The sequence below is a fragment of the Pelophylax lessonae genome, assembly GCF_965119305.1.
Source record: "Pelophylax lessonae genome assembly, chromosome: 1".
Lineage (NCBI taxonomy): Eukaryota > Metazoa > Chordata > Amphibia > Anura > Ranidae > Pelophylax > Pelophylax lessonae.
Genome location: NC_138768.1, coordinates 477,845,616 through 477,869,493, shown reverse-complemented (window position 1 = coordinate 477,869,493; position 23,878 = coordinate 477,845,616). Strand labels below are relative to the sequence as shown.

The following is a 23,878-nucleotide window of genomic DNA, read 5'->3' as shown; positions in this document are numbered from 1 at the left end:
TCATCTGCATACATCTGGTGCACATCTGTCCTAGTGAACATCTGCCACATCTGTCCCAGTGAACATCTGCCACATCTGTCCCAGTGAACATCTGGGCACATCTGTCTGTGATTATCTGTCACATCCGTCCCATTGATCATCTGCTTAATTTAATCTTTTAACTTGCCATAGTAATCTGCATCCTGTTCCAGATAAACGTAGGCGTTCTGCCATTTTGATACCACAAAAGGTGCTGGAACTTGCCCCATGTCCCCTTTGTTCAAACTCCTCCACATTTTCAAGGTGTAACATCTTTTGTAGCAAGACACATGGTTTAACCCAAAAGTGTGACCGCACACAAAGCAATAGTTGAAATCAATAAATTGGGTATGAATAGTGTGACAATTTACGTATAGTACTATATACATTAAATTCTTCCCATAGCTCCATTTAGACAATTTATCTCAAATTCTTATTAGTTTTACTCTTATAAATTTCTCTTCTTTTTCTAGTTTTTCCAAAAAAGTTTGTATATAATTTGGCAAAAATATTTATGAATATTTATATGTTGTCATTTGCCACAGTTATAACACTAACTCATTTTGTGAGTTATTTACCTATATTTATATGTATATATACACTTTTTTTCATACATTATTTCATTATACACATTCACATATTTTTTCATTAATAATTTTTATATATTTACATTAATTAATTCACCTCCTTATATTTTTTCAATCCAATTATATTTATGATTGTAACAAAACCTTTTGATGCACACACGTTTGATCGTACAATTTTTATCTTTTTATCTTGACATCTATCTTGACATATATGTTTAGATCACGTGTGTTACCTCGTGCATCTTCTAGGTTACCTATACATACATTTAGATACATGATTTATCATTGTCACATATATTTCCATCTTATTTTATGTTTATCTACTATATTATTGCTCATGTAGTTATGAAATCGACACATGTATGTCTAGGTGATTTATCGTTGTTATTTTCTTCTTTACTTTTCTTTTTTTCTTTTTTGTAACTAGAAATCAAGAAGAGTTTTTATATTGCAACTTTGTAACTTTCCTGTTAAGATTGTTATGCATATGTCTTTATACTACATGTTTTTATCAACAATTTGTATTTAGTTATTTGGTTGTTTCCTCTTATGAGGTCTTTTTTGTGACTATTTGTCTTCAATATAAGACTAAGGGCTCTTTCACACTGTCCGCCTGCGTAGGCGGATCCGTGCTGCTCAGCGGGGATCGATCCGCCGATCCCCGCTGAGCCGGCGGATGACAGCTCCGTCTCCGCTTGCAGTGCGGAGAGGGAGGTGTCACAGCCCCCGCTGCTCTCTATGGGGGATCGGATGAGAGCGGACCGCCTGTCCACTCTCATCCGATCCGATCCCTGAACGGATGGGAAAATAGGGTTTCCATCGGTCCAAATTTCACGGACAGGATCGGATACGGATGGCAGCGGGTGTCAGCGGAGGTGTCTCCGCTGACATCCGCTGCCCCATAGAGCTGCATGGAGGATCCAATCAGATCCGCCTAAAAAACTGACAGGTGGATCTGATCGGATCGCCCGTGTGAAAGAGCCCTAAAGGTTTTTTCGGCTCGCACTTGTGCATCATTTAAATAATTGGTTCTAGGTGTGCTTGATTACACCACTCCATTATCACCTGTTTGTTTATCTACAAATACCAGCCGACTACCCATGTCTTATTGTGTGGTTATGAGTAAGCGGCCATCTGTATCGTGAAACGCGTCAACCTGACATGTCTGTTTTTGCACTGTCTGTATGAATTCACCTATGAGAAATAAAGGAATTTATTGATTTCAACTATTGCTTTGTGTGCGGTCACACTTTTGGATTTCTACTATCTCTGATGACGGATCTGACCTGCACCAGGCTTAACTACTACACCTGAGCGGCTTTCATTTTTTTCGCTACATGGTTTAACCTACTGTGACAGGAGTCACTTTGGGTGGGCGGCTCGTGGAACCCAGATTACTTTAGAGAGGTCAGGAAACTACTTATCCAGCTTCCCCCGGCCCCTCTTATGTGTAAGTCACCCTGTGTCTATTAGGGGCACAGGGTGACAAAGAAGCCTAGTCGGGTCTGCACTAATCAGACTCGCAGTACAACCACACCGCATTTTGTGGTACCCCGGTTATCCTAGGTTCTATATGTGTGGTTTGTGTTGAAAGAATGAAGGGCCTCTTTCACTTGGGACAATAATATTAGCCGTATACTGACGGAAGTCCACAAGTACAGTGTGGGTTGCGGTTCCGTTACACCCACCTATTAATACTGGCAACCACAAGGGCATTCATAGCGCAAGCTTACAACTCACAAAAATAACCTAAGATACACCAGCACACCACTCTTGAATCAAAATGAAGTATATAAAAAAATACGTCGCCAGCTAGCACAAGAAAGGTGATCTGACTCTACCATCAACAAAAAAATAGGTAACCAAAAACAGTGCAGCAAACAGGGCATCAATAGTAAAAATGCTCTGAAAAAACCCAATATGTGCCAAAAAAGAGAACAAAATTGTGATAGTAAAGTCTGTACATAAATTATACAGGTACATACAATATTAAACTACAGTTAAAGTTCATGCTTTTATGTGATGGCTGCATTCATTTTCTTTTCTTTCTTTCTCAATATCTAGCCAGTAAGTCTGTTGTTTTTCAAAAGCGCATCTCTCCAGCAGAGATGGGACAAACCACGTAACACCAGCAGAAATTTTACTTCAATTTGTTAGTGTAAATATGCTAGTACATATAAAACTCCCCCCCCCCCTCCAGACTGGCAATGCTGCTCTCCAAAGGTGCCCCCTATGCTCATTCTTCCAGAGTGGGGGTACTGTAATACAGGAGGTGTGTTACGGGCCAGATCATCAGGTGAAAACAGAGGGGGAAAAAGCATAAGAAAAGAAAACTGGTGCAGCCACCACATGTAATCATTGGTAAGCTGTAAGATGCAACATTTTTGGTTTTGGGTTAAATGCCACCTAATTAATATTCAGAAAGTATTTTACTAAAGTCAGAAAGTCACTCAATGACTAAGTCCCAGTGAGTGGGGCAAAACATGTCAGAGGGCATGGCTTCTGGAGTGGTGCAAGGCTGAGGCCTTCTTACACATGTTAACTTCACATACTGGATTGGGAGAGCAGCGATTATACACTGTACAGTACTTGATGGTGATATTTCATGCCGGTACTTCATTCCTGAGCACCAGTGGGACCATACACATTTCCCTTCTTTATTTAGATCGGCACTACAAGTAAAGGCAGGTTACTAGGTCACAAGGTTTGGAGTTAAACTCCAATATGAGCTGTATTCATAGGTTTTTCCTAGTGCCTCTGTTTTGTTCCGCCTCCTTCTTACACTTAATATTTGTGGGCTAGACTAAAGTGAGCTAGCATTTATGCTGGCTTGAATCAGGACTGTTTGGTAGGGTAAAATACTAGCAACCATACGTATTTAGCTAAAGATACCAACAGGTCCAGAAAATTGATGTCAATATTAACCACTTGACCACCGGAGGATTTTGCTGTCTTCCGTCCAGGCCACTTTTTGCGATTCGACGCTGTGCGACTTTAACTGACCATTGCGCGGTTGTGCGACGCTGTACCCAAACGAAATTTACGTCCTTTTTTTCCCACAAACAGAGCTTTATTTTGGTGGTATTTGATCACCTGTGCGATTTTTACTTTTTGCGCTATAAACAAAAAAAGAGCGTTTATTTTGAAAAAATAACAATATTTTTAACATTTTTTTATATGAAATTCCCCCCCAAAAAAATGTAAAAATCTATTTTTTTTTAAATTTTTGGCCAATTTGTTTTCTGCTACCTATGTTTGGTAAAAAAAATCGCAATAAGCGTATTTTGATTGGTTTGCGCAAAAGTTATTGCGTTTACTAACTAAGGGAAAGATTTTTGTCATTTTTGGTGTTTTTTTTAACGCGTAATGGCGGCGATCTGCAATTTTTTTTGCGGGACTGCGACATTGCGGCAGACAGATCGGACCCTTGACTGACATTTTTGACACTTTTGGGGGTACCAGTGACATTACTGCAGTAATCAGTGCTATATATATGCACTGTTACTGTAAAAATGACACTGGCAGTGAAGGGGTTAATTTTATTGGAGAGGGAGGGGTTAATGTATGCCTGGTGCTTACTGACGTGTGGGGGGGGAGGTGACTGAGTGACAGAAGGACAGATCGGATGTCCAGCTATGCTGAACACTCCGATCTGTCAGTCCCTGTCACTATGGAGATCCGCCCGCTCTGTTTACACAGGCGGGCGGATCTCCTCACTAGATTCCCCGACGATCGGGGCAGAGCAGCGGCGATCGCCGCTGCTCCTCCCCTGGCCCGACTCCCGCTGTGAATGAAAACAGCGGGAGCGCGCCTCAGGCGGCGCGCGAGCGCCGCCTACAGCGGGAGGAGTCCAGCGACGTAGGTCTACGTCGCTGGACGGGAACGAGCCACTTTGCCGCAGTACGCTCCATGTGAGCGGCCGGCAAGTGGTTAAAAATTGAGCCATTTGGCAGCGAAGCTCAAATGCTGAACGTTTTTGGTTGACTTAATCCTATTATAATTATTTGTTTATCTAAAATAAACAGCATATTGAATGTTTTGGCTCTTTGCATCTGTTTTTGTGTGATCCTAATTCTTGTTTTATTCCATTATATTTTATATTTTAAAAAATTATCCTTTTTTGCAGTGCTGGTGTTGGCAGGACAGGGGTTTTCATTACCCTCAGTATCGTCTTAGAAAGAATGCGCTATGAGGGGGTTGTAGATGTTTTCCAAACAGTAAAGATGCTGCGAACTCAAAGACCAGCAATGGTACAGACAGAGGTAAGATAAAGTACAACGTTATGCCACACATTTTCAGTGATATTTGCCTAAATCTGTTTTAATAAATGTAAATAAATACATATTTAACATGCAAGGTGAAAGTGATATCATTATGAACAATGTGTGTATGTGTGTGTGTAGCTATACATATATATATATATACACTAAATTGTCAAAAATATTGGGGTGCCTGCCTTTACACGCACATGAACTTTAATGGCATCCCAGTCTTAGTCCGTAGGGGTTCAATATTGAGTTGGCCCACCCTTTGCAGCTAGAATAGCTTCAACTTTTCTGGGAAGGCTGTCCACAAGGTTTAGATGTGTCTATGGGAATGTTTCACAATTCTTCCAGAAGCACATTTGTTAGGTCAGACACTAATGTTGGACGAGAAGGCCAGGCTTGCAGACTCCGCTCTAATTTATCCCAAAGGTGTTCTATCAGGTTGAGGTCAGGACTCTGTGCAGGCCAGCCAGGTTCCTCCACCCCAAACTCCCTCATCCATGTCTTTATGGACCTTGCTTTGTGCAATGGTCCAAATCATTTGGTGGAGGGGGATTTTAGTGTGGTGTTTTTCAGGGGTTGGGCTTGGCCCCTTAGTTCCAGGGAAGGTAACTGTTAAGGCGTCAGTATACCAAGACATTTTGGACAATTTCATACTCCTAACTTTGTGGGAACAGTTCAGGGATGGCCCATCCTGTTCCAACATGACTGTGCACCAGTGCACAAACAAGGTCTATAAAGACATGGATGAGCAAGTTTGGGGTCGAGGAACTTGACTGGCCTGCTCAGAGTCCTGACCTCAACCCGGCTGGACTGGGCTACAAATATCAAAGGGTAGACCCTGTTTGGGAAGGAAGGAAAAGGTAGGTAGGTGGATGAAGGGAACAACATGACAATCTAAAAGTAAATGTGAGAGCAGTGATGTGTTTTGGTTTTGTGCTGCCTTAGGCAAGAATAAAATCAGGTGCCCTCCCCCCCATCTAAATTTGTTCCACCCCTTCCTGTCCATTGATACCCGCTGCCATCCAATCTGATCCTGTCTGGCAAAAACAGACAGATGGGAATTTATTCCCCATCTGTCTGGCAGATCTGATGGAAATGGAGAGGTGGTTCTTTTCCATCCAACCGCCCCATAGAGGGGAGTGGGCTGTGTCTGTGTCCCCTCTGCGTAGTCAGTGACACAGGTTTGCAAGGCGACCATCTGGTTGTCTGTGCACACTTTCACAAAGTTTTATGAGGTGGATGTGTTGGCATCTGCGGATGCTTTTTTTGGCCGTAATGTTTTGCAAGCTGCTGTTTAAATGACATTGTCCTCTTTTAGGGTGGATCAATCAACGAAAGAGAAAATTGGATTTTTGACTTACCAATATCCATTTCTCTGATGTTCTTTGACGGACACAGCAACCACCCCTCTGTGGAGTTGGCTTTCTTCTGAAACTGCTTGTAACAAAACTGAGTGCTTATGGCTGAGAGTGGGAGTATACCTCCTGGAACTGCCCCATAGGCATAGTCAATCTTTTTCATGCCTAGTGTCCTACTCCTGTAGGGGGCAGCATAACCCAGTGGTCAAGAAGATAAGAAGCTGTGTCCGTCAATGAACATTGGAGAAATGGATTTACGGTAAGTCAAAAATCCCACTATTGGAGGTGCCTAAGTGTATACATTCCTCTCTTCAAGCTATACAGCCAAAAAAACAGGTTTTATAATCACAGTGGTAATGCTAATAACAGTGGACTTACAGTAGTACCAAAGTCCAAATTGGTATTGTTGAAATCTTTTTTTCTTACTATGAAAATGTGTGCATATCCTCGATCCATCCCTGCAGCTGCTGTTTTAGTTTAGCTAATTGGGAGTGGGGAAATACATCAGCTTCTCCCTGCCAATTGCAAAACTGCATCTCATAGTCACTGTACTGCCATTCCATCCAAGCCAGAGTGAAACCATACATCCCTGGCCATTCTTGGGTGTTCATGTTACAGAGAGGGAGCTAGGCATCGGTTGGTGTAGACTTTAGCTATGCAGTGTGCTCATTAGTAACTTGATAAAAGTCTGTACCATCCAATGGCCAGCAGGTAGGAACATGCCCATCTAAAGCTGTGTTGGAGATGTAGTCTTTCACATGGACTCATCCCTCGTCACCATTTACACTTGAAAATGGACACTTGGACACCTCTCAGTCCATCTCAAAAGGTGATTACAAAGGGAGATATTAGTAGAGCAGACTGTATTGTAGACATCTGTTAACATTCTACGAGGAGGTTAGCTGTGAGCTAGACAGTGGGAGACCAGTGGATGTGGTGTACCTGGATTTTTCTAAGGCGTTTGATACAGTTCCCCACAAACTGCTGAACTATAAATTAAGGTCCACAGGCATCGACCACAAGGTTTGCTCTTGGATATGGAACTGGTTAAAGCGGCGTGTCCAAAGGGTGGTAGTAAAAAATGCATCTCAGACTGGTCTGAGGTGGTAAGTGGGGTCCCCCAAGGCTCAGTTCTGGGTCCAGTTTTGTTTAATTTATTTATAAACAGCATTGAGGTCGGGGTCAGTAGCTCGATCTCAGTGTTTGCAGATGACACAAAATTGAGCAGGGCAATAACTTCACATCGGGAGGCAGAAATCTTACAGAATGACCTGAACAAAATAACAGAGTGGGCAACTTCATGACAAATGATGTTTAATGTGGATAAGTGCAAGGTATTGCACTTAGGGACTAATAACGAATTGGCAAAATACACGCTAGGGGGGGAACCTCTGGGGGTATCAAAAATGGAGAAAGATCTTGGAGTCTTAGTAGCAGATAGACTTAGCAATAGTATGCAATGTCAAGCTGCGGCTGCCAACGCCAGCAGAATCTTAGCATGCATAAAGAAGGGGATGTATTCCAGAGACAAAACTATAATCCTTCCACTTTATAAATCACTTGTCCGATCACATCTGGAGTATTCTGTTTAGTTCTGGTCACCAGTCCTCAGAAGGGATATGTTGGAGCTGGAGAGAGTACAGAGAAGGGCAACAAAACGTATTAGGGGATTAGAGGACCTTAATTACGAAGAACGTTTAGAAATGCTCGATTTATTCTCCCTGGAGAAGAGACGCCTGAGAGGGGACATGATAGCAATTTACAAATACCTCAACGGTGATCAGAGCATAGAAAATAAACTATTCAGTCGCAAGGAATGCATGAGGACACGAGGCCATACAATGCGATTAGAGGAGAAGCGTTTTAACCTCAGGCTACGCAGGGGGTTCTTTACAGTAAGGGCTACAAAACCGTGGAATTCTCTACCACAAATGGTAGTAACTGCGGGGAGTATGGCTACTTTAAAAGACTCTTGGACATACATCTCAAGGATAAAAACATTCAGGGGTCTGGGAAATGATCACACCTACACAGGTTGAACTGGATGGACTATTGTCTTTATTCAACCTCAACTACTATGTATACTATGTATCTAGGAAATTAATACAAATTGAGAACTTTGGAATGATTTCAAGTTTCTCTATCGCTCATTGACAGACGTAGTCTTCTTGATTCTCAAGAGCTGGGTTATGTTGTCTCCGCAGGAGTAGGACTAGGCAGAATGACAAAACGTTCTGGCTCCACCCTAGGGGCAGTCCCTGAGGGTATATCCTCCCTCTCTCTGCTACAGGGAATCAGTTTTTTTCTGTCTAGTCAGGAGTAAGGACCTAAGTTCCTTGCTGGGATCTTTTGGTCCTGGCAAGACTTTTTTTCTTTAAGAAAAAGACATTTTTTTAGGTAGTTTTTCTCCAGTGTTTTTTCCTGTGAGATCTTCAAGCAAAAATGCCGGACTGGGCGACACTTGTGGTCACCCCAGCCGGCCTACGAGCGCGCGCAGACCATGGCATTGCGCTTGGTCGGCCGCGACATATTCAAGTAAGTATGCGGGGCCGGGCGACGGGCTGGATGTTGAGATCCAGTGGTCACCCCGGTTTCTGCCTAAAAGCGCGTGCAGACCAGTGCGCTGAGTCGGCCGCGACGGAGTCCCAGTAAAGGGACTGACTTTGCGAGTTAAAAGCTCGCTTGGACGCCAGGTACCAGAGAGTCGAGGCGTCCACAAACCCCCACCCCGGTGGAGAGGGTATTGTTAAGAGAGGGTGCCTGTCGGTTCGGTATGGTGAGTAAACGTTCCCTTTTTTCCTCATTATGAGGCAGTATATATTATGGGCCCCTCCATATATGGTCAGTATATATCTGATACTTACAAGTCCCCCTTGTAATACAGCATGTGTTTGTGGGAAGTGGACTTGGTTCAAGAGCTAACACTCTACCCAGCAGACTGTAACATTACAGCAGACATAGGAGGTATAATCCTACCTTATGTGCAGTGTATCTCTGTAGATCCATATGTCACCTCTAGCAGAGTACAGGTGGATGTGCTGGGAAGACGATATCGGCGGTCCGCCGCCATTTTGCCGTAGACCGAATGCATGTATGTCCTCAGGTCACGCCGGCCGCCATGTTTTTGGAGTCTTATGTCTCTTCTATGGGGGCGGCCATGTTTTGTGAGCCCAGCTTCCTCGTGGAGGGCTGGGAACGCCGGAAGGCGTACACAGGGGGCGGAGCCACGCCTTCTGCCCGGGAAAAAGCAAACAGCTCCTTCCAGTCTGTGTAAGACAGACGCTGACTGCAGTTTGTTGGAAACTGCACTGCATCGGTTGGTGAGCCTTGGGGGTCCCTCTCTCTCTCTCTGGGATCGAGAAGCAGGTACTCTGAGGGGCGCTATTGCGCTAGGGGGAGACACACAAAAAAAAAAAAAAAAAAAAGTTTTTTTGTTTTTGCTGGCAAAGGTGTCCTGTATTAACAAGGACCCTGCCACTCATGTATCTCCTCCGGATCCCCTCGAGGGGTCTGCGGGATCCTCCAGCACCCCATTGACAATTGAATCTTTGTCAGCTATTATGGAAACTTTTGTGTCCCGGGTGGAAGTGGCTTGTCAGGGACAGGGCGCAAGAAAGCGACCCCCGCCTAACCCCTTATTATCTGAAGCCTCGGATTCAGACTCTGAGCCTATTTCTGCAGTTGCAGGTACTTCATCTGGTATTGGTGTCTCGGGTCCTGTCTCTTCAGACAGTGAGGAGGATGTTTCGGCATCCGCCATAGCCCGAGAGGAAGCGTTGGTAAACGCACTCATTGTATCTGTTCAAGAGACTTTAAGGTTACAGGGTATTCCATCAGAAATAGCTGAAACTGAGATCCCTTTTGGGACTAAAAAGCGCATCAAAGTGGCAAAGGTTTTTCCATTGCCCAAATGTTTTGGCAATCCAATCGATGAAGAATGGCGTCTGCCAAAACGCACTTTTAATATTTCTAAACGCATTGACAGGCGTTATCCGTTTGAGGAAACCCTTATTAAGAGATGGACAGAACCACCTGTGGTGGATTCACCTATTGCTAGATTGAATAAAGCCACGGTTATTCCTTTAGAAGACGCTCCGTCTTTTAAAGATCCAGTGGATCGCAAGATAGAAGCTATGTCTCGCACCATGTTTTCCTTGATTGGATCAGCTTTCAGGCCAATAATTGCTATTGGTCTGGTTTCGCAGGCTGTAACTGAATGGACCAAGTGGTTACGCCGGGACTTAGAAGAAGTCCCTCAGGCGGTATCAGATTTGTTGGAACAAATGATACAGGGGTTACAGTTTGTATGTGATGCGGCGTTAGACGCCACTCCATTAATGGCGCGAGCATCAGTCTCAGCAGTGGTTCTCAGGCGTACACTGTGGCTAAAAGGTTGGTTAGCCGACCAAGGTTCCAAAAAAGCATTGGCTAATATCCCCTTTTCAGGAGAGCGTCTATTTGGAGCCAACTTAGATGAGATCATTAAGGATCTCACCGGTGGAAAAAGCACCTTTTTACCGCAAAATTTTAAAGGTAGAGGAACTCGTCAAAAACGAGGGCCTTCTTTTTCTGCTCACAAGAGGTTTTTTCGTCCAGTGGGTGAAAAAACTAAGTCCTCCAAAGCTCCTGCAGGAGGCTTCAGGGGTCGTTGGTCGGGCAAGCAAAAGCCCGCCCCCTCCAGACCTGAAGATAAACCATCCAAAGCCTGAAGGTGCGCCCCCACCCATAACTGGGGTGGGGGGACGTCTTCGCCGGTTCCCGGATCCATGGCTTTCCAGAATCCCGGACAAATGGGTTTGCGAAGTCATAAAGTCAGGGTACAAGATCGAGTTTCGATCCCTCCCACCGGCGCGATTCTTCCCTTCCAATATCCGACTATCTCCGGATCGTCTAGAAGATCTGCGGAGAGCAGTCACAGATCTACTACAACAAGGAGTGGTAGTCCACGTTCCTTGGACAGAACGGTTTCAAGGGTTTTATTCAAACCTGTTTACAATACCCAGGAAAGAGGGCAAAGTGCGTCCAATTCTGGACTTAAGAGCACTCAATTCTTTCGTCAACATAAGAAGATTCAGAATGGAGTCCATTCGCACGGTAGCAGCCTTCCTGCATCCAGGGGATGTCCTAGCGTCCATAGACATCAAGGACGCCTATCTTCACATTCCCATTTTCGCAGGACATCAGCGTTTTCTACGCTTTTCCGTAGAGGAGAACCACTATCAGTTTGTGGCGTTACCTTTCGGTCTCGCCACGGCTCCGCGGGTCTTCACAAAGGTGTTGGCCCCAATGTTGGCACTTCTGCGTCAAAGAGGTATATCGATTCTAGGTTACCTAGACGATCTTCTGCTTCATGCAGAGTCTCCTCAGACCTTGCTACAAAACATAGAAATTACTATGATTTCTTTACAGGAATTCGGGTGGCTGGTGAACCAGCAAAAGTCATTTCTGGTTCCCGCCCAGAGGCTCGAATATCTGGGTCTAATTCTAGACACAGTCAGGACAAGAGTTTTCCTTCCGGTAGGGAAACTCCGAAAGATTCAATCAGCAGTCCAGTTGTTACTGTCCAACAGCTGGTCTTCCCTTCGGACTTGCATGAGGGTTCTGGGGTTGATGGTGGCTTCATTCGAAGCAGTCCCATTTGCCCAGTCCCATACCCGAATTCTTCAGCAAGAGATTCTTCTCAGATGGAATCGGAATCCGGAATCCCTGGACAATCAGATACGATTGAGCAAACAGACCAGAGAGTCTCTGGTTTGGTGGCTTCGGTCTCCAATGCTCAGCCAGGGAAAGTCATTTCTGCCAATATATTGGACGATAGTGACCACGGATGCCAGTCTATCCGGATGGGGAGGAATTCTTGGTCAGTTATCTGTCCAGGGACTTTAGTCCCCGGAAGAATCCAGATTACCGATAAATGTATTGGAACTGAGAGCGATCAGACTTTGTCTGATTCACTGGACCGAGCAGCTCCAGGGCAGCCCGGTTCGGATCCAGTCGGACAATGCCACGGCCGTGGCTTATGTCAATCATCAGGGGGGCACCAAGAGTGTCCGAGCGGCCAAAGAAGTGGCTTGCATTCTTCGCTGGGCGGAACGATTTGTTCCAGCAATCTCTGCGGTGTTCATTCCGGGGGTGGAGAATTGGCAGGCAGATTATCTCAGCCGTCAGACCCTGGATCAGGGGGAATGGTCCCTCCATCCAGACGTTTTCCACCAGTTGTGCCTACGGTGGGGCACCCCGGATGTGGATCTGTTGGCATCACGATTCAACAGGAAAGTTCAGAGATTCGTGGCTCGCTCCCGCGATCCTCTAGCAGAAGCCGCAGATGCACTGATCGCCCCGTGGGGGCAATACCAGCTAATATATGCCTTCCCTCCTCTCGCGTTACTGCCAAGACTTCTTCGCAGGGTAGAGGAGGAAGGAATCCCAGTAATCCTGGTAGCTCCGGACTGGCCTCGTCGAGCTTGGTACGCCGACATGGTCAGACTGGTGGCGGACGTCCCATGGAGACTTCCTCTCAGAGAGGATCTACTGTCTCAGGGACTTATCTTCCATCCTGCTTTACGATCGCTGGCTTTAACGGCCTGGCTATTGAGACCCAGGTGCTGAAAGACAAAGGTTTGTCAGCTTCAGTTATTCCTACTCTAGTTGAAGCAAGGAAAGCGACTTCCAGAAAGATTTATCATCGCACATGGAAGTCCTACATTGCATGGTGTGAACCTTTGGGGTTCCGTCCTCGGTCTTATTCGATTAGTCGAATATTGGCTTTTCTGCAACAAGGGGTTGAGCAGAAACTGGCCTTGAGTACTATCAAGGGTCAGGTCTCAGCATTAGCCATCTTCTTTCAGAAGCCTTTGGCTACTCATTCCTTGGTGCGGAATTTCATCCAGGGGGTGCGACATCTGGCTCCGCCAGTGCACGCGCCGTTACCCCCCTGGGATCTTAATTTAGTGTTGTCGGTTCTTCAGAAACCTCCCTTTGAAGATATTAGGGAGATTCCTCTACCCACGTTGTCCCAGAAGGTGGCCTTCTTGGTGGCTATTACTTCTGCACGCAGGGTGTCAGAGCTGGCCGCATTATCTTGTCGTTCACCATATCTGGTGGTTCATAGAGATAAGGTGGTTCTTCGTCCGAATCCATCCTTCCTACCAAAAGTGGTTTCAGAATTTCATCTGAATGAAGAAATTGTATTACCTTCCCTGTGTCCTAAGCCCAGTCATCCTCGGGAATTTGCTTTGCACTCCTTGGATGTGGTCCGGGCGATCAGGGTATACTTGAAAACGACAGACTCGTTTCGCAAGACGGATTCACTTTTTGTGATCCCAGATGGACCCAAAAAGGGGTTGCCTGCATCTGCCGCGACCATTTCCAGATGGATCAGACAGACGGTAGTGCAGGCTTATTCTATTAAGGGTCGGGAGCCCCCGTTCCCTGTTAAGGCGCACTCCACTCGGGCACTTAGTGCGTCATGGGCCTTTCGCCATCAGGCGTCAGTGGTCCAGGTGTGCAAGGCGGCTACCTGGTCGTCGGTGCATACCTTCTCTAAACATTATAAAGTTGATGTAATGGCATCGTCTGATGCCTCATTTGGCCGCAAGGTTTTGCAGGCCGCAATTTGAGGAGACCAGTGGTCTACCTCGAGGGTTTTTTCCGTTGGAAAATTTTTTCTTTAGCCTCATTCTTTGTTTATAATGAGCCTTTAAAACTTCTAGTTTGGCACCGGTTGGGCCTTCTAGATTGGATTTGATTTTGTCAATCCCACCCCTCATTTGTGGCACTGCTTCTGGATGTCCCAGCTCTTGAGAATCAAGAAGACTACGTCTGTCAATGAGCGATAGAGAAAAATGGATTTTTGTAAGAACTTACCGTAAAATCCTTTTCTCTTAAGCTCATTGACAGACGTAGTACCCGCCCCTCTATCATTGAGTTGGGTTGGGTTAAATTCTCTGTACTGCTTTAAACAGAACTGATTCCCTGTAGCAGAGAGAGGGAGGATATACCCTCAGGGACTGCCCCTAGGGTGGAGCCAGAACGTTTTGTCATTCTGCCTAGTCCTACTCCTGCGGAGACAACATAACCCAGCTCTTGAGAATCAAGAAGACTACGTCTGTCAATGAGCTTAAGCGAAAAGGATTTTACGGTAAGTTCTTACAAAAATCCATTTTTTTTGTGGGGGCTATATATATATATATATACACAGAATTTTAAAGAAACAGTATGAAACAATTGAGAATTCAAACTTGAACCATACAGCTACATGTCATTTTTGGTTTTGTCTTTAAGACACCTCTGTACCTGACTGAAATCTAGGTTCAAAAAAAGACGCGAAAAACATCATGCAAACAAATCTCCAGGAGCAGATGGCTTATAGCCACAGGTCCCCAAAGAGCTTAACCAAGTTATAGCCAGGCCATTGTTCCTAATTTTTAAGGACACTTTACTGACTGGAATGGTACCAAATGATTGGTGAAAAGCAAATGTGGTACTGATATTCAAAATAGGGTTGAGATGTACAGGTATACCAGGTAGCTACAGACCAGTCAGCCCTACATCAATAGTATGCAAGGTACTGTATTCAAGAAATGCATTGTAAATAACAACAAGCATATGAAAGGCTGTCTTGTCAGGCCAGCCTAATAATTTTCTATGAGGAAGTGAGCAGTGGACATCGTTTATTTTGGCTTTGATACGGCATTTGCTACAGTTCCCCGCAAAGGCTTCATTTTTCAAGTTAAGGGATATTCACATATTATGAATTGTATGTAAAAAAAAGAGAACTGGTTACAGGAACTTGTGCAGAGAGTGATAAATGGCTCATTTTTTAAATAGCCTAAGGTAGTGAGTAGCTTTCCCCGGGGTTCAGCCCTGAGACCCTATCTGTTTAGCTTGTTTATAAAGGATATACCGGCGCATCTCATAAAATTGGAATATAATCAAAAAGTTTTTGTGTAATTCAATTCAAAAAGTGAAACTCATATATTTTATATACAGTAGATGTGTTACACACAAAGTGATAGATTTCAAGCATTTCTTTATTTTAATTTTGAGGTTTATGGCTTACAGCTAGTATAAACCCCAAATTCAGTATCTCAGAGAATTATAATATTGCATAAGCCCAATAGAAAAAAAGGATTTTTAATACAGAAATGTTGGCTTACTGAAAAGTATGTAATTGTACAGTATAGTATGCACTCAATACTTGGTTTGGGCTCCACCAGACCCAACAATGCAGATGAGCTGAAAGCCACTATCAAAGAAACCTGGGCTTCCATAACACCCCAGCAGTGCCAAAAGGAGCCCTGACCAAGTATTAAGGGCATACTATACTGTATATGGACATACTTTTCAGTAAGCCAACATTTCTGTATTAAAAAATCCTTTTTTTTATTGGTTTATGTAATATTCTAATTTTCTGAGATATTGAATTTTGGGTTTGCACAAGCTGTAAGCTGTAATAATCAAAATTAAAGGAAAGAACTGCTTGAAATATATCACTCTGTGTCTAACGCATCTATATAAAATATGAGTTTCACTTGTTGAATTGAATCACTGAAATAAATGAACATTTTGATGCTATTCTTATTTTATGAGATGCACCTGTAGAAGGGAGAATAAATACATCAATCTTGTTTGCTATGTAGGGTAATAACTTCACAACAGAATATAGAATATCTACTAGCCATCTCAGGGAGTTATGATCCTGGTTTCCTCTTCAGTGAGATTCCAGGAGTTTAACATAAAATTGTTCACAGTTCCTATACAGAAATTGGAACTTTTGCACATTTTAGTGTTTATTTATCATTTTACTTTTTTGTGAATGAGTAACAAGGGGTATACAGGTGCATCTCAAACATTTAAATATAAAAAAGTGAATTTACTTCAGTAATTTAATTAAAAAATACTGTAGATACTGTATATATATATTATATATACAGTATCTCACAAAAGTGAGTACACCCCTTACATTTTGGAAAATATTTTATTTTCATGTGACAACACTGAGGCAATGACACTTTGCTACAATGTAAAGTACTGAGTGTACAGCTTGTATACCAGTATAAATTTGCTGTCCCTCAAAATAACTCAACACACAGCCATTAATGTCTAAACCACTGGCAACAAAAGTGAGTACAACCCTAAGTGAAAATGTCCAAATTAGGGTCCATTTAGCCATTTACCCTCCCAGGTGTCATGTGACTTGTTAGTGTTACAAGGTCTCAAGTGTGAATAGGTAGAAGTGTGTTCAATTTTGTGTTATCGCTCTCACTCTCTCATACCGGTCAACATGGCACCTCATGGCAAAGTCCTCTCTAAGGATCTGAAAAAAAGAACTGTTGCTCTACATAAAAATGGCATAGGCTGTAAGAAGTTTGCCAGGTCCCCAAAATTGAGCTGCAGCACGGTGGCCAAGACCATACAGCGGTTTAACAGGACAGGTTCCACTCAGAACAGGCCTTACCATGGTCGACCAAAGAGGTTAAGTGCACGTGCTCATATCCAGAGGTTGTCTATGAAACTTGGACCTATGAGTGCTGCCAGCATTGCTGCAGAGCTTAAAAGGGTGGGGGGTCAGCCTGTCAGTGCTCAGACCATACGTTGCACACTGCATCAAATTGGTCTGCATGGCTGTCAAGTGTGTCTTGCCTACAGTCAAGCATGGTGGTGGGAATGTCATGGTCTGGAGCTGCATGAGTGCTGCCAGCACTGGGGAGCTACAGTTCATTGAGGGAATCATGAATGCCAACATGTACCGCAACATACTGAAGCAGAGCATGATCCCCTCCCTTCGGGGACTGGGCCACAGGGCAATATTCCAACATGATAACAACCCCAAACACACCTCCAAGATGACCACTGCCTTGCTAAAGTAGCTGAGGGTAAAGGTGATAGACTGGCCAAGCATGTCTCCAGGCCGAAACCCTATTGAGCATCTGTGGAGCATCTTCAAATGGAAGGTGGAGGAGAGCAAGGTCTCTAACATCCACCAGCTCTGTGATGTCATCATGGGGGAGTGAAAGAGGACTCCAGTGGCAATCTGTGAAGCTCTGGTGAACTCCATGCCCAAGAGGGTTAAGGCAGTCCTGGAAAATAATGGTGGCCACACAAAAGATTGACACTTTGGGCCCAATTTGGACATTTCCACTTAGGGGTGTACTCACTTTTGTTGCCAGTGGTTTAGACATTAATGGCTGTGTGTTGAGTTATTTTGAGGGGACAGCAAATTTACACTGTTATAAAAGGTGTACACTCACTACTTTACATTGTAGCAAAGTGTCATTTCTTCAGTGTTGTCACATGAAAAAAAATATAATAAAATATTTACAAAAATGTGAGGGGTGTACTCACTTTTGTTAGATACTGTGTTACACATAGAGTGATATATTTCAAGCATTTCTTTCTTTTAATTTTGATGATTAAGGCTAGTGAAAACCCAAAGTTCAGTATCTCAGAAAATCAGAAATTTACATAGGAACAATAAAAAAAAGGATTTTTAATACAGAAATGTTGGCTTACTAAAAAGTATGTCCATGCACTGTATAGTATGCACTCAATACTTGGTCGGGGGCCTCTTTTGCATGAATTACTGCATCAATGTGGCGTGGCATGGAGGGGATCAGCCTGTGGCACTGCTGAGATGTTATGGAAGCCCAGGTTTCTTTGATAGCGCCTTTCAGCTCATCTACATTCTTGGGTGTCTGGTGTCTCTCATCTTCCTCTTGACAATACCCCACAAATTCCCTATGGGGTTTAGGTCAGGCGAGTTTGCTGGCCAGTCAAGCACAGTGATACTATGATCATTAAACCCAGTATTGGTATTCTTGGCAGTGTGGGCAAGTGTCAAGTCCTGCTGGAAAATGCAATCAGCATCTCCATAAAGCTGGTCAGCAGAGGGAAGCATGAAATGCCCTACAATTTCTTGGTAGAGCACTGCGCTGACTTTGGACTTGATAAAACACAGTGGATCAACACCAGCAGATGATATGGCTCCCCAAATCATCACTTACTGTGAAAACTTCACACTGGACTTCATGCAACTTGGATTCTGTGCCTCTTCACTCTTCCTCCAGACTCTGGGACCTTAATTTCCAAATGAAATGCAAACTTTTCCACAGTTCGTGATGATTTGGGTAGACATGTCATCTGCTGATGTTGGTCCACTGTGTTTTATTAAGTCCAAAGTCAGCGCAGCCCTCTAAAAGGAAATTCTAGAGCACTTCTTGCTTCCCTCTGCTGACCAGCTTTTGGAGATGCTGATTTCATTTTCTAGCAGGATTTGGCACCTGCCCACACTGCCAAAAGTACCAATACCTGGTTTAATGATTGTGGTATCACTGTGCTTGATTGGCAAGCAAACTTGCCTGACCTAAACCTCATAGAGAATCTGTGGGGTATTGTCAGGAGGAAGATGACAGACACCAGACCCAACTATGTAGATGAGCTAAAAGCCACTATCAAAGAAACCTGGGCTTCCATACACCTCAGCAGTGCCACAGGATGATCGCCTCCATGCCACACTGCATTGATGCAGTAATTAATGCAAAAGGAGCCCCGAGCAAGTATTGAGTGCATACCATACTGTACATGGACAAACTTTTCAGTAAGTCAACAATCCTTTTTATATTGGTCTTATGTATTATTCAAATTTTCTGAAATACAGAATTTTGGGTTTTCACTAGCTGTAAGCCATAATCATCAAAATTGAAAGAACAAAACATTTGCAATAGATCACCCTGTGTCTATCGCATCTAAATAAAATATATGCATTTCACTTTTTGAATTGAATTACTGAAATAAATTAGCCCTTTGATATTTTATTTTTATGAGATGAACCTGTATATTACTGTAGATGATTGCAATTTTTCATAAGGAACATTATTCTGAAATTGTTTAACAATTTTTAGAGACAGATTTTTTCACAGATTGATGAACCTCTGCCTGTATTTACTTATGAGACATTCTGACTCTCTAAGATGCTCTTTTTATACCCATCATGTTACTGACCTGTTGCCAAGTAAACTAATTAGTTCCAAAATGTTCTTCTAGTTCTTTCTTGTTAGTACCACTTACTGTATATTGCCAGCTTTTTGTTGCCTTGTTCTATGTTTAAAGTATATCCCTCTAATTTTGCATTTCTGGCCCTGTAAGAGGAAAAGGGGGTCAGCAATCAGGCAGTAAGACTTAACATGGTTAGATTTTGTTTTTGGTTCAACAAAAAAAATAAACAACAGATTCCTGCATCTACACAAATAAGCTGGATGGATGAATCCTCTAGGACATTGTATTCTGACAGCAGCACCCACCACTGGAAAAATACACTGATCAGTGACTGCAGCCACTTATCGATGTACCATTTTCTAAAATGTCCCTTTGACAGAAGTCCATTAAATTAATAACTTCTGTCGAGTAAGAGAAACCACACTGATCAAAATTCGTCTGATCCCCTGCTAGACTGGTCACATTTGGAACAGTGTTTGGTCAGCTTAAGTATCAGTCTTTTTGGTTCATCAGTCATGACATCTAGGTCATGGAGGAATGACTAATTGAGTCTCCATGAATACACCCTGTCATGTGTTGCTGCTAAGGGTATGGGGATGAGCATTAGGGAGCAATCTGATAGGAGGATAGTTGCTATTTCTGCATTCGACATCAGGGATAGAGGTCTGTGGGAGGTGAATAAATAATCTATGCAAGAGTGTTTCATAGGTGGGAGAGAGGTATGTGTAGTCTCTACCCTGTGGGTTGTCAAAGCTTCAAACTTCTACCAGTTGCAGTAGTAGAGAAAGGAATGCAAGGTGAGGAAACACAAACAAGAACTACTGAGTTAATTACGGGACATAGTTACCTATCCTATTGTACTGAATTGGTGGCACTGGGTGTTATGCTGGGTACACATACAAAGGTTTTTTCGTTCAACCAAGTGGGCTAAATGAAAAAAACGAAGGGGTCACCATACTAACTAAGTAATGTTCGTGCAGGGATTTCCCCTGCTGAGCAATTTGTGTTCTGACTGGGAGACTACCCCACACCAGAATACACCTATCAGACATAGTAACATAGTTACATAGTTAATCAGGTTGAAAAAAGACACAAGTCCATCTGGTTCAACCAAAAAAAAAAACAGTATCGAAAACCCAACCATACAATCCCATATACTGTACACAATCCTATACCCGCAGTTGATCCAGAGGAAGGCAATAAAAAACCCCAGCAAAGCATGATCCAATTTGCTACAGCAGGGGAATAAAGTTCCTTCCTGATCCCCGCGAGGCAATCGGATATTCCCTGGATCAACTTTAGCTAAAAAAACATTTTAGTACCCATTTATATTATGTACACCTAGGAAAGAATCCAGGCCTTTTTTAAAGCAATCTAGTGAGCAAGCCAGAACCACCTCTGGAGGGAGTCTATTCCACATTTTCACAGCTCTTACGGTGAAGAAACCTTTCCATATTTGGAGACTAAATCTGTTTTCCTCTAGGTGTAAAGAGTGCTCCCTTGTCCTCTGTGTTGACCTTAAAGTGAACAACTCAACACCAAGTTCACTATATGGACACCTTATGTATTTATATATGTTGATCATATCCCCCTTAATCTCCTCTTCTCAAGAGAGAATAGATTCAGTCCCTCTAATCTTTTCTCATAGCTGAGGTCCTCCATGCCTCTTATCAGTTTGGTTGCCCTTCTCTGCACTTTCTCCAGTTCCCCGACAGTGGCTGCAAGTGCTGGTCAGCTGCTGGTCGAATGCTGGTTTTACCAGCAAGATCGATCAACAGAAGCCGGTTGTGAGAGCGCTTTCTGTTGGACAGGCAGCTGTACACACTGTCTGAATGCTGGCCGGTTCCTGCTTAACCAGCCAATGTTGGGATCATGTGTATGCAACATTAGTGTTATAATTCAATTCTTGTCTATTGACAAGTCTCCATGTAAAGCATTCACATAATAGGTAGTCATCTTCTGAACACCAAAAGCTTACTACAGTCATCTTGGGTTGTGGAGGAAATCTTTGGATCTGTAATTGAAGCACTACACAGAAATGTTGAAGTCCAAACGGAAGTTTATTCAAAACATAAATTGGGTACAAACATAAATTGAGCTCTCTTCCTGCAACAGAGTGAACTGCTTAAGGCTCCGTTTCCACTGTTGCGACTTGCACACATGTCAAGTCGCACAGCAAGTCAAAAGTCATTCATTTCTATTTGGCCCGTTCTAACTGCCGCAACTTGAGTTGCGGCGACTTGAAAAGTAGTTTGTGCACTACTTTTGGGCCGACTTCACTGCGAACAAGTAACACTACAGAGTCGCGCTAGAAGTAGCACGACTCTGTAGCCGCAGCAGTGGAAACGAAGCCTAAGGAAAGGGTTATGGCCCCAGGGGCTGGCCTACAGTTTTTGTGCCTAGCATGTAATCCTCCTGTAGGCAGAGGTTTAAACTATAGTTTAAGAGAGAGTTCACTGAGGGACACAGCAAAGCTTAAAAGGCTCGTTAGACAGACAGTGATGATGCAATGTAAAACCTGTTTTAACCCTAACACCTCTGAAAAGTGATCCGAACACAGATTGAATTCAGAGGCAAGGCAGTTTAGTCTAAACGTAGCCAAGAAAGGGTATTTTGGTATGTTCAAAAATGTCATTATTTCTGTGTTACATCTTGAATATTGCTATTTGGAAAGTTAAAGTATTATTGTTTGTCCACCCCATGTGAAGTCTTATCAGCATTTATGTGCTGTGTGTATACCTATTTTCTGCAACAAAAATATAGATTAAAATGAAATGTGTATATATATTTATATATATATGTATATAAATATATATATAATATAGAAAAACACTGCTAACCTTTTTTCCTTCTTTTTGTTTTAGGATGAATACCAGTTTTGCTACCAAGCCAGTTTGGAGTATCTGGGTAGCTTTGATCACTATGCAACATAAGAAGCCATTAAAAGTGAACATGATCAACCACTGATATTGATGCAGTCTCTGCTGACCCTATTAAAAAGAGTAATCATATAAACTACATAATAATGGCACCAGGGATGGGAGGTTACTGAAAACATTTCTACAGACTTCACATTCAGAACTCCGTGGTGCAGAGCTTATTTTTGACACTTGGGTCAATTCTATTTCAAAATGCTTTTGGTTCTGATACCTCAAGCCCTTTCCTTGAGTATACATGGATCTCAAAACGGAAGTGGTGCTCTCAGATAGCATAACAATATATGTTCTTTATTAGAAGAATAGGAGAAAATAATGTGGCATCCTTGAGGTTCATGTTATTTGAGTATTTTAAAGTAGAACCGTTTGGGCAGAATAACAGCAATGTTCTTGTGAAATGGTAAAATTTAGTTATGTATGCTTGTGTCTTAACAGAGAGCCTTTGTTAAAAAAAAACAAAAAAAAGAAGAAAAAAAAAGAAAAACTCTCAAGCAAAAAGTGAAATTAAGCAGGCCCTTGGTGTAAACTATGGCATGGATTAATTGTAATTTACCTGCAGAGCCACTACAACCTGCCTCTGACTTGAAACATTCCTTGTAAATCGTGATTATGTTCAAACATATTACTAACAACTCACACATATCCTTATTTAAGTCCTGCAAAAGGCCACAACCTTCTAAATCTTACTGATCTTGGCTCACTATAAGAGTTCACAAAACTTTCATTTGGAAGAAGATAAGACAGAAATTTGCTGCAGATTAACATCTGACAGTTTTCCGACTGCAGCCAACTTGGGTTTTTCTATGTACATGATGCAGTGTCCACAACCACGGGAGTGTGGCTTGTATAATACTTTTGAGTGTATGCCAGTAGCTTGCTTTAAGTATTGTATTTGTATCCATTCAAGTGACATTAAAATTAGACTCCTTTTTTATATTGTGGTTCCTTTTGTAAATAGATTAATGTCCATGAAATGAAGAAACGTGCTGCTGTCCATATTCTGTTCAAATACTATTTTTTCACTGTGGAGATGTTAAGCGTGAAGGGAACTACATACACAGGTCAACATCAAACTACTTTTCTACTCCAGATCATAAAAGGATCCTCATACATACATATATGTATGTACATACATTTTTAGCGTATCATTCTGACAGAGGAACTTGGGCTTGTCATAAATGTACCAAAATATTTGTTACTGAAACAGGTGGGGGACATAAAACAGCACCTCAACTAGTTTTACGAGCCTCTTCTGTTGACCATTTAATTTATAATAATATCCAGAGTAGCTGTTGATAGAAGTAAAAGAATAGATGGTGGTATGATACACTATATATATTTATATATATACTATATATATATATATATATATATATATATATATATATATATATATATATATTTATATTTATTTATTTATTTATATAGGGAATACCCATCTAAAACCAAATTGTGCTACTTGGCAGCTATCTGAAACTGTTCTAACTGGCCCCCACATTAATGCCAGCTTTGCAAACCCTACAAAAAGTGTCTCATGTAAAATTGCATCTGCTGCTCAAGACTTTTCACCTTGTGGAACAATCAGTAAGATTCTGTTAATCCTGTAGCTAAGCGAGCCATGTAAACCTAACAAAAGGGCATTCTGAATATGACGCAAAAGGCACTTGCACTGCTTAAGTTGTTTTTTTTTGTTTTTTTGTTTTGTTTTAAGTTAA

At 42.6% G+C, this 23,878-nt stretch overlaps 1 protein-coding gene across 12 annotated transcripts in view; it reads left to right on the top strand.

The window, feature by feature from the left end:
- PTPRS (protein tyrosine phosphatase receptor type S) overlaps nucleotides 1-22,250 on the top strand; it is a 540,344-nt gene extending 518,094 nt beyond the window's left edge. For all 12 annotated transcript variants that reach the window (XM_082243959.1, XM_082243967.1, XM_082243958.1 and 9 more), the window contains 2 exons: nucleotides 4,732-4,867; nucleotides 22,092-22,250. In XM_082243959.1, coding sequence (XP_082100085.1) covers nucleotides 4,732-4,867; nucleotides 22,092-22,160 — 205 coding nt within the window. In that variant the 3' untranslated portion in view covers nucleotides 22,161-22,250. The remainder of the gene's footprint in view (nucleotides 1-4,731; nucleotides 4,868-22,091) is intronic.
- Nucleotides 22,251-23,878: the final 1,628 nt, after the last annotated feature.